The sequence below is a fragment of the Hyalella azteca genome, unplaced genomic scaffold (assembly GCF_000764305.2).
Source record: "Hyalella azteca isolate HAZT.00-mixed unplaced genomic scaffold, Hazt_2.0.2 contig11898, whole genome shotgun sequence".
Lineage (NCBI taxonomy): Eukaryota > Metazoa > Arthropoda > Malacostraca > Amphipoda > Hyalellidae > Hyalella > Hyalella azteca.
In genome coordinates, this window is record NW_025941874.1 from 279,033 (window position 1) to 294,368 (window position 15,336).

The 15,336-nt window shown below is 38.3% G+C and overlaps 1 protein-coding gene across 1 annotated transcript in view; it reads right to left on the minus strand.

Annotated features, from left to right (window-relative positions):
• Positions 1-566: 566 nt before the first annotated feature.
• Positions 567-15,336, minus strand: part of LOC108683079 (glutamate receptor 4) — a 64,688-nt gene continuing 49,918 nt past the window's right edge. The window contains exons 9-12 of the mRNA XM_018172359.2: positions 11,472-11,577; positions 10,667-10,804; positions 7,551-7,625; positions 567-5,502 (exon numbers count right to left, since the gene is read on the minus strand). Of these exons, the coding sequence (XP_018027848.2) occupies positions 5,065-5,502; positions 7,551-7,625; positions 10,667-10,804; positions 11,472-11,577 (757 nt within the window). The 3' untranslated portion in view covers positions 567-5,064. The remainder of the gene's footprint in view (positions 5,503-7,550; positions 7,626-10,666; positions 10,805-11,471; positions 11,578-15,336) is intronic.

Sequence of the window (15,336 nt, forward strand, 5' to 3'; positions counted from 1 at the left end):
AAGCATTAATCACATCAGAAGGCAAATAAAAGATCGTTGAGTGGACACAACTCTATTTTAAATCTATTTACAAATTTTTAGACTCTTACGCTTAACGTAAACCTTTCATAGTGTTCACAACAACGTGGCTTTTGATGCATTATTAAACAACTGTTACATCAGTTGCGAAAATTATGTACAACAACTACACATGTTTCTGTACATAAACTCTAAACGCACACCAGCAGCGTTCAAAAGTGACCCCATGTAGAGCTCAAAGTTCCAAACCATAACAGCACAACTCGTAAATGACAACTTAATGACTTGGAAGCTGAAAGTAAAGTTTGGAGATGGATTTGGAAAGCTAAAGTAGATGAGGGTTTTTCGTTTTTTTAGTTTTCTGAATAATGACAGCACGAGATAAGACGGAATAAATATTGAAATCATTTTATCATTGCGGAAATAACTTCCTGCCAGTGAAATAAAATTTCGTTCCCGATCATAAAGATGAACTTTTTATTCGAGCGTACCAGTAGCATAACTTTAATTGAACTTTAATTTAGTAGCATAACTTTTTTATAATGTTTAATTATTTAATTGTATTCATTTTTAGATTGTCCAACTGACGATGGAGCTGGACCCCGAAACGTTTTTAAAATCGATATGGCGAATTTGCTTGGTGTTTTATTTTTTTTTTTGTAAATTCCTGCTAAATTTCGTTTACTCTCTTAGAATAAATGTAGAAGTCGCTTGCTACTATTCCTGTTTTTTCTCATTAATTAATTATTTTAAAATTTTTTTACAGAACTCTCACAAAAAGTTCAACAGATTTAGGTGACATGTACAGAAAAAAGCTTATATACCCCAAACCTCACCTATATAGCGAAATGTTTACCTCACTGCGGTGATATTATGTTGGCCTGATGGACCTGGAGTTTGGAGAGCCAGCTGGTACGTTAGGCGAGATGGTACGGCCAAAAAAAAAAAAAGTGGCTCGTTTCATGTTTTGAGCCTCGGTTCAGTGATGGAGGCGAGTGCAGAGCGCTGTACACCCTCGTTTCATCCAGACCGATCCCGGCAATTTTTCCGTTTTTTTCCATGTATTTTATTTTTTAATTTTTTTTTTGCAAAGGAAAAGTTTTTTTGGTGGGACCAGGCCATACTAACCGAGGGTCAACAGTCGGCTGCCCGGCGATTGCTCTATAAAAAGCGAGTGTTTTTCGTAGGAATCGCCTGGATTTTGAAACAGCGTGGAAAAATAGAGGCCAATTATCAGAGTGAACTCGTGCTTTGAAGGGACTGCAGTTATGGGACTTTAGCCGAAATTAATTAACATTTTTCAGAACCAAAATAATATTATTATTTGACTGAGGGGAATCAACAGGAATCGGCTCGAGGTTCCACCAATAAATTAAGAATATTTGAACCATAATGAATGAAAGAAATATTATTTGACAAACATTTTAAGCGCAATAGTGCAATGTTTTCTCGCATCTTGAACTAATAAACTAACATTGATTTGCAACTTGAATGAATAATTTTTTGATGCAGATTAGAGACGATGATCTTGGGCCATGAATCTGATAGAGTGTAAAGTAAAGGATGTCATTAGCATAAGTCTATGTAGCACATGAAAAACAAGAAGTGAGGGAGAAATGAGAAAACATTCGACATACCCTGGAATATCTTCGACTTGTTCTCACCTGAACATTTATAACCAGTGTCTGAGTGGCACCTCCGTATGAAACGTACAAACGTATTTAAAAAACTATTTACTCTATGCACATTGGACAAATATTATCCTGAGCTATACAAGTTCCTTACAAACTATCGGCAACACGTCATAGAGCAATATTAGGGGCTAGAACAGAATGATAAACATTAAACATGTACACTTCAAGAAGTAAACCTCTCAACTATGCAAAATCACTTTCCTGTGAGATGAGAAATGCCAAGAGTTTGTTAATGGATGCTAACCCGTAAGTCAAACCATTCTATGCTAAAAGTAATTAGCCGAATTTCGGAACACAACTTTTCAAAGTCATCTAAACACTCGTGTAAGAACGTCATCGTTGTAACGAATAAAGTGGTTGTTGCACGTGATTATTTTCTCATTTGTAATAAGAAATTTGAAGTAACGAAGGTGTATTTCGTAGAATATTAATAGTCGTATTTTTGCTAGATTAAATCTTATAACAATTCTACAGTTGAAAAGACATAGATAAAAGAAAAATTAGACATTGAATGATTGAGTATAATGGGCGAGTGTGTGAAGAAAATGTCAAAATCATGGTTGCGATTCATTTCGATCTGCTATTTTAATTGAGAATACAAAATTATTACACAATTATTACACAAATTACTTTATTACACAGATATTGTTTTGTGTATTAGAGGATTACACAAACAAGGAGCTAAACTCAACATTTCGTACACATAAAGGAGAGCTAAAAAGCTCCTACAACACTAAAGAAATCACCATTAATATTATTCGTCATGAAGAATAACACAATTTGGCCTTGCAAACTCTAGATAGCCCTTCAGAGGTAACATAAAAGACACGGACTAGAAAAAATGACGCTAATATTGATATTAAAGAGGATTAATCCATAAAAATGATAATTTAGGTCCAGTGAAACTAATTTTGGTGCATTACTAATAACAGACCCGGCGAAAGATATTGTTTTATACACCATATTATTATTTACACAATTCGAAATTTAATTGATGTCAACAAATACGAACTCTACGGACGGTTTTTCCCTTCATGAATCGGGATGCTGTCAGTTTGGTCACAGATATCTCAACATCCAATCTCCAAAAATTGAAGCGAGCGTTTCTGCGGCTGATGTGAACTTTGTGACGGCAGCCAACGCGGTGCACGTCACAGCAGCCAACGCGGTGCACGTCACAGCAGCCAACACGTCACAGCAGCCAACGCGGTGCACGTCACAGCAGCCAACACGTCACAGCAGCCAACGCGGTGCACGTCACAGCAGCCAACACGGTGCACGTCACAGCAGCCAACGCGGTGCACGTCACTGCAGCCAACACGGTGCACGTCACAGCAGCCAACGCGGTGCACGTCATAGCAGCCAACGCGGTGCACGTCACAGCAGCCAACGCGGTGCACGTCACAGCAGCCAACGCGGTGCACGCCACAGCAGCCAACGCGGTGCACGTCACAGCAGCCAACACGTCACAGGTCCCAGTAATCATTACGTCTTATCTGCATCACTCTACGCACAGCAGGCAATGGATTCTTTCACGTCTTCGGTGCACCGAATAAATTTTCCTCGTCAGTCTTACTTAGTCGCCGCACAATTAAGACATACACCAGAGCACGACCACAAAGGAACCCGCTTTGGTCTACGATGCTAAAGAACTGGGAACGCAACATCAAAGATACAGCGAACATGGACAAAATGATGTGCGGTGCAGATAATGGTTGCTCTCGCTTCAATGTTCCTCACAAGACAATGGCCTGCTCTACTCCTCAAGTTTGTCAATACACGAGGCAGATGTAGATATTTTGCTCGACGGCTGAAGTGAGGAACTTGTGATCCGATGTTAAGCCAAAACACGCGACCTCAGCCTTCATTAGCAGAGAATGGTTTTTGGTCGAAATGGAAGTGTAGAAACTTTTATGGCAAAGCTTACCTTCATCATACAGAATTTGGTTGTTAATAAATATAGAATTCAAGTATTCCTGAGGGGTCTTAACATGTGTAAATATAAATTCAGGAAGACAAAAAATTTCTATTTCGCCCCAGAAAGTGCTATCCGGTTGAGTGTTAGTAAAAAACTATTTTCTGCAAAGGCTAATGAGACCAACTATATTTTTCAAACCGAGCAAGGAAAAATTTCTATTCCAGTCACTTTATAAATAAATGTAGTCATCTCGTATACATTTGAGAATCCTAATTTTTTTTATTATGATAACCTCTTGTCTAAAAATTTATCTTAAAAATGAACAAATAATTTGACCATCACCAGAGGTTGATGAATTGGAATTGAATTTAATAATCTACAAATAACACACAAAAGACTCTGTTCGTTAGCATGATCTAGCACTCCTTAAATTACTCGGCATAACTTTGGATGATAATGGAATTTAATATCGATAACAAACAAAGAAGGCAAAAGCTAAATGACACATTAAATCTATTCAAATAATTCATCGAACCTCAAGCTTAAGAGTTTGAGCTTCATCTCTTCGACACACGACACGAAAACACCACAAATACCAAGATAAGAAAACGTCAAGAGACAAGATATAGGAGAGCTTATATTCAGGAAAGCGTATAACAATGGCTTTGTCTTCTCTATTGGCTTATAGCTAACTCATATTTATATGCAGTGAATACATTCAAACACGTTTATACATTTACATCGAGATTATGTCATGTTCCAAGTGTTTCATCTCATTTAATCGTTTTATTTAGCCGATGAGTTAAAACAGTCCTGTTTCTAAAAGCAATCACCTCCAAAAATCATACCGCAAAAAAAGATTGACCCATAGTTATAAATAATAATTGCAATCAAAAAGCCTTTCAGTTATTTTGCAATTGAATGAGTCATAGGTGACCCCCGGTGACTCCGGGGTTCTTTAATTTAATTTTTGGAACTGAGGTCCATTGTTTGCAAAGGGGAAATAATTCGCAGAAACTCTGCTGAAGTGAGAATTTCTGAATATTTGTCTCTAATATAAATAGGATACATGTAAATTACATAAATAAAAATAAAAACAAAATTTAGACGAGATAAAATTGTCAAGTTGACAACACATTAAACAGTAGAAATGATATGGAAGAGGCCATAATTGATTATAAATTGGCAATTGAAAATTCCGATGATCAATGCCTGCGGTAAAACCTAGTAAAGAAAACTATTTGAAATACCCCATAAATTTCGGTTCACATATTTCGGCACTCGAATTAGCGGCAATACAGTTAAGATACATAGAAAGATTATTATATGCATCATGACACACCATGCGATACCCACCATGTCACCGCATGTACTACTCGCTTTAGGTACTATATACTATACCATGAACATAACATTTGCAAATAGTACGAAGATCTAGAAAGGGAGATCTGCACAGTTATGTGCAGTGGGGGTGTTGGGGGATAAGGGTGTTGTCTGCACGACCCCAGAGGTGACGGTCTGTGCAGATGGCGATGCGTAGGACATTTGTTGCGGGGACATGGACCCCGATCCTTGAGAGGTCCTTAGAGGGATCACGTATCCTTGGCTCGACGCGGTGACAGAGTTCGGTGGCACCACCGGAGGAGTAGGGGAAAGACAAGAGCCCAGGTGTTGATGAGGGTGGTGATGCTGCAACTGATGATGGTGATGCAGTTGGTGGAGTTGGTGGTGAGGGTGATGGTGGGAGTAGAGAGTTCCTACCGATTGTGATGAAGATGTGGAAGCGGCCGCGGCTGCAGCAGCGTAGGCCTGGCAGTGGCCAGCCTGCGTGGAAGAAGCGTTGCTGTTTGAGGCTGATCCCGATGGCGGTCCCTGTGAAGAAAAGCGCGTACTCAGGGTCGAAATTTCTTCACTTTCTTGGGAGATTGGTTGAGGCGGAAATTCTGGACGAATGTCTCTGTCAATTGATTCGTGTCTTACAAGATCAACTCCAGTTTTATGACAAGAAGAATTCGATCGTTTGGGAGAGGCTAATGGCGGTGGAGAGAAGGTAGTGGGGGGAGTTGATCTTGAAGGTGAAACTGGAAAAATGGTTGTCATGAATGACGGTGAATGAGGACGTAATGTTGAAATAGCTACGGTGCAGGAGGCATTCAAATCCGGTACTGGTGTGTCTATTGTATTATGATTATAGAAGATTAAATTTGATGGAATGTTTGTGTTCAATTCAATGGGGGCAAGGAAGAAGGTTTCAATTGAATCATGTTTAAGATGGGACGTGTTGAGGGATTCGTTAGAAGATGTTTGTCAGACTTGAGTGTGCGTGTTGTTCGCCAGATTGTGGCCATTGCCGGGACTCTGGGTGGCTGGTCTGTAGTACTGGCAAATTGGAAAAGAAAAAATAATATAAGTCCATTATACTTCGTGGAAGTAAGCTAGACTTTAAATATCATTTAGAATAGTTTCGGAATAATTGTTTTTATAAAGCTTGTATCAAGAATTACAAGGGAGTAGAAGGATGGATTAAGTAAACGAAAAGTGAATAGAGTAATGATTTCATTTATCTTAATGGTGGTGTTAAGGTAACTCACATCCAAAAACAAATGTTATTTCCACATCCTGAAACAAAAGGTAAAGTAAATATGAAATTGGAGAAATTTACCATGAAATCCATCGAGTTTAAATTTTAAGTTTCAAAAACGCAGCTAAAATTTTGAAAACATTTATTTTAATCTGTTAACAATTATAGATAGTTCATCATCAGTATTTTTGTTGTATAATTTCTAGGCATCGATTGAAGGTATGGCGAAAAAAAATTAAATGTAATGAGTTGATCATTTGAGCGTTAAGTGTACGTATGATGGCTATAAACAAATTTTTCTGCGCGGTAGAATAAATATCGTCATTAACATTAATAAATCGATCGACTAATTTATTAATGTTAAATAATCTCAGGAAACAGTGATGCTTCGCAGCATCTTCGCCACAGCACACACGTAGTTCAGTGGGTCATAAGTCTTGGCCTTGGTTCAAAATTACCCAACTTCGATTTATTCTCGTTGACCATTTTCCATGTATGTGAAATTTAGAAATACAGATTAATTTCCCCCATAGGTGAATTCAAGGACCAATTAAATATGACAAAAAAAAAAACTAAAGATAATCACTGTCGCGTAAAAGTGATTAGTGATTGCAAGTTAATAAGACTTTACGGTTAAAATGTAACGACTGCAGCTTGTGAAAACTAAATATCGCTCACAGCCATACGCTAAATCAAAAGAAAATTTAACTGCTTGAAATCTAGAAAATCTTTCATTCAAATTTAATTGACTAGTGTCATTTAACTACCGACTTAATCAATAGATAATCAAAAATGACAATGAAATAATATTGCTATAATTGTTAGACCTAGAGACAATCATATGAGGCAAAACAGTGGAGAATGAAAAGTTATATTATATTTTTAATTAAGAACATGAAATTTTCACTACTATTACAAAAACGTAAAATTATCGGTAAGAAAAATACTCCTATCTTGTGAAGAGCCCAATAGATTTGGCTGCTGATATAATGGTTATAAAAAAAACAATACAGCTTATATCAATGTTTCTTATGTGCTTTACATAGCACATTACTGCTCCACCGATAACCGTTACAGCCCGTATCAATTCATAGCAAGATTCCACAGCACGACATGCCTGGTAAAACGGCACAGTCACACGGAGAAATGATTGGGTCATACTATCTAAACAATGATACACTTTCTACACGAGGCTCTGATACATAATTTTACAGGTACTAACGGGGTAAGAATGACTTGCAACAGGGCAAAAAATGCGTTGTTATTTAGACAAAGTTCCACTTATTTCTCAGAGTGGGGGCGAGAAATGATGAGGTCGCGTGTGGCGGCACACACTCACCCTGCCGTTGTCCATGTCCTTGGCGCCCGTTATCGACATCTTCGCTTTGGCTTTCATAGCGTCCGACAAACTCAGCTGCCGGGGGAAGATAGGCACGAGTGAAGCAAAACACATTCTTGTGGCTGTGCGAAATGTGAGCTATTATTATTAATATTATTATTGTTATAATAAGTTTTATTCCTATTACTATTATTATTGCCATTATAATTATTAAATTATTATTTCTATTATTATGATTATTTGTATTATTATTATTATTATCTATAGGTACAATTAAGTTTTTAACTCGAGTCTTGGAAATCTAATTCATACATTTTGACAAACTAAACATACGATAAGAAATCAGGAGCAATCAAACTTAATTTGCGATAAACAGAGATATAAGCACTTTAAACAAATGGTTATAAGGGAATGAGCGAAATAGAGAATTCATGTAAACATCTGTAAAATAGAAGCATGACATGGGTTATCGACAAAAAAAATCCGAAAAAATCTCACGACCGCAAAAATCTAGATTGACTGTATAATAAGACGACCAGATTTATTCACAAAATAAGTTAAACATAAGATTGAAAACACGATACAAGCGAAATATTCATATAAATGAATAAAGCCGATAAAATACGCAAACATGTAACCAATAAACAATTTATCACGAAAATTTTCGAGTGAAAGATCAAGTTGAGCTAATAAATTAATGAAAATATTCGTCATAAATATATTTTAGTTCGCAGACACCCGTGACCTGACTTTTTATTCACAATAAAAGAAGCGAAAAGAGCTTATCCGAAATTTTCTTCTAGCGTTATGCGCTGATGCGCAGGAAGGATATGGTCAAGGAAATCAACGAAGTCCAATTCGCGGTCAAAACTTAGAATTTCAAATACCTTTTTGGTAGTTTTCATAATAATATTTAGGGTATATTAATATTAAGGATCCCAATAACACTTATACCATCCAGATTGACTGGCATTCAAGTAACCATATAAGTTTATTGCGTTTCTTAAATGAGATTCGTATAAAAATGAAAATAAGATGATTAATAAATGCTATTCGTTTAAACAGTAAAATATTACTGTATAAATATTACTGAAAAGACCGAATAAGGTTGTTCATATTACCATGCAGTAGAAACTCTATTTAAATTCTCTGTTATCAGTATGGCTAGCTCTAAACAATATAATTGAAAACGAAAAAATAATTCGCCAATCAAATACAAAAAAACGGAAGTTTGCGGAAACTTGATGCATTTACCGGTGGTAAGTAGGTGACTATCAGCATGATTTTCTACACCCAGAGAAATGCGTGATACTTTTTTACAATATCGATTCACTTTTAACCTTGAGTGGCTCTTCTTGACCCAGTTTGTCTCAAACTGCAAAAGGGCGCATCATCTCACGTCAAATCTCTGCTTGTTAAGTAGGTAAGAAACTGCGTCATTATTTGGACAAAATGTCCCATCAATTTTCCCAAGTGAAACGTGTGCCTGCTATCATTTCTTGTAAGACAAGTCCCTCGTTATGAGCCTATGAAGGTCTTCTAGAGCTCGTCTGTATGGGCATCTGAGAAACTCAGCCTTTCCGTTCACTTCGAAGCGAGGCTCGATAAGCACCGATTCAGGATGCAATCATTTGGAAGACGCTCGAGCCTGCCTGGTCAGATTCATATATTTGTTTAGGTCTCTGGGACGCTGGGAGATGCTTTATACCCCTCTGGGCATCTTGCGTTTAAATAACGTTGAATAAACGTTGATTCAATTAAATCAACTCGCAATCAACGTTGATTAAGCGTCAAGGTATGGCATAAAAGAGCCATTGCCTCAATAGGTAAGAGCTAACAACGAGCAATTTGATGGGTTAGAAAATGATTAGAAATTATGAAAATATTTGAACGGATTCGGCGCAAAAAGAATTTAATGGCATTCGTACAAATTAGGAAAAGAAATGATGCTCGTGAAGTAAAAATAAATCTATTTTATTTTTGGTCTGCAGGAGTTAAATTGAAGTGGGATTGAATTGCATATGAATTCGTATCTATAAATTAAAATATACTTTGTTTTACTTTAAAATTTTTAAGCCATATGATGTGATAACTGCATTGCAATGGCGTACTGGGAATAGCGACTTTCAGCTTATATAATGATGAATTTTGGCCTAACTCGAGTGAATCGGAAATTAGGATCCGTGTATTTACTTTCCATCAGTGTGTGTAAAACTGGGAATAAATGTGTCGTATCGATTTAAATTTTTTTATCGGGATTCTGATAACTATATAGGCAAATCTAACTAATGCCATTTCTGCATTGATATTAGATAATTATGATGCATTGCCATCTGATAATTATTGGGACATATTAGTGCAATTATATCCACACTGATCCCAATATGAAACTCAAGATATTAACGCTAAAGTAAAAGCTTCGTGTAAGTTTCACAGCGTCGCAGAATAGTAGCGACACATACTTCAACAGCTCAAGAGCTCAAAAGTACCAAACAGAATTTGTTCACAACGAATCTAAAAAATTAAGAATTTCGAGAACTTGCTATTGCCGTCTCGAAAGTTATGATGTCATCATTACCGAAGCTTACTTGGAATTTAATATTGAATGTTAATTAGCATGCTCGTGAGAATTAGCTTTTCTTCAGTACAGTTTGCGAGCGTTGATACTTTTTTGAATAGAATCTGTTCTTTTTCTGCTCTCTGATATGCAGCTCAGTTCGAATTATATTAGAATATTCATGTTTGTCGATACAGAGCTTTATGTATTGGCAAACGGTCAGGGTTTGGGGTGTATCGGCAAAAGGTCTAATGAAATCTTTCATTAGGATTAAGATAAGTCAACTGAATAAAGTCTTTGATACGTCTCACCAAACACTATACATCATTGAGAGGAAGTTGGCAAAATAAATATTTTTCCAGTGATTCACATCGAGAAACTCAGTACTACGTATTTCATAATTTTGAAAGAGGACTGTCACTTCCAACTGGAAATGAATTTCCAAGACTCAAATTATTGGAAGTTTGCTCATATATAGAGACGCACACCAGATTCAGCAGAAAGTACATGCTTCTTCTCGGCAGTGCAGGCTTTCAGAGCGTGTCAACATCGCACAAACCTTCGCTCGCGTTGCGTCCGCTCGAGACTTGTAGCAAAATTCTCCGAGTGCCACAACCATGGCGACGACCAGACCCCCAGCTAGGATGTAGAATATGCCAGCCACTTTGCTCAGCGTTAGCGCATTCGTTTGGGCTTCCTGAGGGGAAAGAAGGGGGAATAATCAATAAGAAGTAGTGTGATTTGGATCGCTGACTTAAAATTACTGGTTTTCTTGGTTTATTATGGGAATTACAGGAAAAAGTTATGTATCAGTGGGAATCAAAACGAAAAAAATGTATAAAAAAGCAGAGCAAAGGTGTTATTGTAAACAATTTGAAAAAAAGATTAATATTAAAATACAGCGTTTGCTGTTAGCAAAAATTTAGAGCGAGTAAACAATCGTCGTTTAAAGTATTTATGTTTCTGTATATGATTTGAAAAAAAGGCATAATGAAAAAATAAATTGAGCAAAGGAATGAATGCATATGCGGTGTTTTAGATGGTACAGAAATATTCAATGTTGGAATTTGATTTGGAAAATGGAGAAAGCCTGGGATATTTTTATGAAATGATTTCAAATATTAGAGAAGACCGGCTAGTATAATCGGCACTTCCATCATTTTATTTGTTCATCATAGTGAACAGGCACACGACAGCGCAAAGTAAACAGGTTGCGAACAATTCTCTGTCAAAAGTTTTGCACGTCCAAGAATTGAAAATGTCCAAACTATGGACAACACTTGGAGCAGAATTTATCTCGAGATCATGATCGCTCCATTGAAGTGTTTCAAGTGTTTCGGTGTGGAGAGGATGTAATCACTGACCGTTTGTAAATCCGTGCATTGCGAGCGGTCGAACCACCATTTGTTCTTAATGTTGGCCAGATCACCGTTCTCGATGGCGTCCAAAATAGCGAGGTTCAGTCTGTCCCTGAGAGACGACATTAGCTTATTGAACGATCCATGTCAGCACAGCCATAAGAATAAGCAGCAGGTGCTCAATGGGACATACTGTATAGTATACGAAAACAGTGTCATCAATATGGTTGAGTGAATAAGTAAGCTCTTTGGTAAATCCATGGACATGGAAGAGAATATGACATGAAGTACCCAGGGTATACGAGAACCATGCCGATTATTTGTTATGTGGATGAATAAAATTTATAGGATACCATAGGATGTAAACATGACCGAAGCTGGTCTCGAGGAGGAGGATACCATAGGATGTGAACATGAGGCTAGTTTCGAGGAGGAGGATACCATAGGATGTGAACATGAGGCTAGTTTCGAGGAGAAGGAAACCATATGATGTGAACATGAGGCTAGTTTCGAGGAGAAGGATACCATATGATGCGAACATGAGGCTAGTTTCGAGGAGGAGGATACCATATGATGTGAACATGAGGCTGGTCTCGAGGAGGAGGATACCATAGGATGTGAACACGAGGCTGGTCTCGAGGAGGAGGATATAATAGGATGTGAACACGAGGCTGGTCTCGAGGAGGAGGATACCATAGGATGTGAACACGAGGCTGGTCTCGAGGAGGAGGATACCATAGGATGTGAACACGAGGCTGGTCTCGAGGAGGAGGATACCATAGGATGTGAACACGAGGCTGGTCTCGAGGAGGAGGATACCATAGGATGTGAACNGTGTTGAGCCGCTGGTGCTCAGAGCACTTGGGACGAGACTCTAAATGTCATAGGTTGAAAAATCCCCCGCCACCTCCCGCCGCTCCTCCCGCCGACTGCGCCGTGTGAGGTGAACGCTGCGCTGTTACCAGGGCGTCGGAGCGCCGCCCGCTGTCACCTGAAGCAGACCTGCGCTTCACAGGGTAATTCCTATCGTAATAGGAACCGACCAGCCTGCGCTTCACTGGGCAATTCCTATCGTAATGTCAACCAACCAGCCTGCGCTTCACAGGGTAATTCTTATCGTAATATCAACCAACCAGCCTGCGCTTCACAGGGTAATTCTTATCGTAATATCAACCAACCAGCCTGCGCTTCACAGTGTAATTCTTATCGTAATATCAACCAACCAGCCTGCGCTTCACAGGGTAATTGCTATCGTAATATCAACCAACCAGCCTGCGCTTCACAGGGTAATTCCTATCGTAATATCAACCAACCAGTTTGTGCTTCACAGGGTAATTGCTATCCTAATATCAACCAACCAGCCTGCGCTTCACAGGGTAATTCCTATCCTAATATCAACCAACCAGCTTGTGCTTCGTAGGGTATTTCCTATCGTAATATCAACCAACCAGCCTGTGCTTCGTAGGGTATTTCCTATCGATATATCAAATAAACAGCCATTACTCTCGAGTCTGATTTATTCAACACCAGCGATGTCGCCTTCATAATCAATGAACTCGTATCTTATGGAAGTGCTAATCAAACTTGATTGGGGCCTCGTTCATGCTCTATTTATTGAAATAAACTGTTCTAGAGGATACACATATAATTAATTAAAGGCTTTTACTTATTCAACCTAGTTATTTTTGTCACACACCTACGGGAATCGCGTGAAATTTACATTCTATTGACTGGCAGGCGCAAATGCACAGGCACTTCAGAAGACACCGTATTTAGCGGCGCAGCCTCCGCCATCTTTCTTATAAATTTCAACGAAGTTGACGTCATACACGAAATCTTGTTTGAAAAGTAGGAATTTATTATGTAAAAATTAAGATCCTTTATTACTACTTTGGAGGTAAAAATAAACTGCCAAATGAAAACCGACAAGTGTCTTCAGTAGTTTGAATACTTTGAAAACAAAATTTCGATACACAACAATCCATTATCTTGTGAAGCATCCGTACTCCTAAAATTTTATACAATCACTGATTGGTTCACGGAAAAAGTGAAGCGAAATAATTGAGAAATCGAAAGAACACGATGGAGCATCAATAAGGTTGAGTTGAGTTAGAACGGATAGAAATGATCTTGAGCATCTGCCGGCAAAATATCTTCCTTTGTACAAAAATTCCTCTCCAATTACGGAATTATTTCTTAAAATTTACAGAAGTAATTTTCTTAATATTTACAGAAGGAATTATGCCTCAAAATTCGAGCCCAGTCTCGTGATTTCATAATTCAGTTTCCCGAATGTAGCAGTCAAGATACCAGGTAGGAGCTTTGGCCGGATTCTTCAGTCATTTAAGTGTATTCGAAGATACTTGATCAGTGTTCATACTTCAGTTAATTCTCCTCTTAGATAAGTTCATCCTCGCACCTCACAACGCGATAAATGGGCAGATATAATGCAACTTTGAATTATGTTTCATGACTAACAGCACGCACTCGGGCGCTATTTAAGCACCCAGTTAACTCGTTAGTGCCCCTAACAACTGCGTTTGAATTACGAGAATTACATTCTAACAGCTGTTTTATGGCGGCTCGTCGCCGAACGCTCGCAAACTTTTCCCATACCCACATTCCAATTATATAGGGGCATCCGCAACCGTTTTTGCTTTTTCTATTTACTGATATCACTCGTTACTAGACCTGCAGATGGGACGCATCAGGCTTCTGACGTTGAATCAACGTTAATTAAGCGTTATTTGACCGTCATTTGCCTGGTTGGTAATTACATTAACGACGGTTAATGTTTCCGTAGACCGAGGGTTGGAGCTACGCTGCACCCAAGTACGACAGTGACTCTGATGCTGGCATTACTACAATTACTCAATTATTTTTTATCGAGATTGTTATTTATTAATATAACTGTGGACCATTGCTCAATTAACTTTTATCGAGGTCGTTATTTATTTAATATAACTAGGAAATTATGGAATACCAGGTGATTGCATTTGAAATTCATTTTGATCGTCACGAGGTTAATGTAGTGAAATGCAATTTGCATTTTTTTTCAAAGGATATGGTTAGCAGGTATAGCAAACTGAGCTACAATCATTTTTATGTCTATGAAGCTCTTAATTCAAACTATTCAATTAAACAACGAATTATGTAGATTATTTTTGAATATCGTATTATATTACTTAAATTGTTCTACTCGTTCAACGTATTGACGAGTGATATGCCTTTGTATGCTGCTTTTGATAACATTTATATACCACCCAAGACTTATTTTGAAGAGTTAAATCTCTTGACTTTTTTAGTAGGTCATATTTCCGGTATTTTAATATAAATTATGATAAACAGGCCACGGTTTTAATACCATTTTACATTAGTGGTTCCACACAGGCTCTATACTCGCCGTGCCGTAAATTTAGAAGTTGGAATCAATATCGTTGAAGCGAACAAGCTGAGGCAGTCCGTGAGCGGCATCGGTAGGAAAGAGCGTTCAGCTTGAACCAAGTTCTCCCTAGTACCGGGTCAGCCAGCGCTATTTGCAGCACCAGCGTTCAGCTTGAACCAAGTTCTCCCATGTACCGGGTCAGCCAGCGCTATTTGCAGCGCCAGCGTTCAGCTTGAACCAAGTTCTGACTCTGTCTCTTATACACATCTAGATGTGTATAAGAGACAGGGATACCATAGGATGTGAACACGAGGCTGGTCTCGAGGAGGAGGATACCATAGGATGTGAACACGAGGCTGGTCTCGAGGAGGAGGATACCATAGGATGTGAACATGAGGCTGGCCTCGAGCAGTTAGGATCTCGTGACAGGTTAGGTTGGTGAGCACAAAGCGAGGCAACGAGCCGCGCTCTGCAAGCGATAAGCCT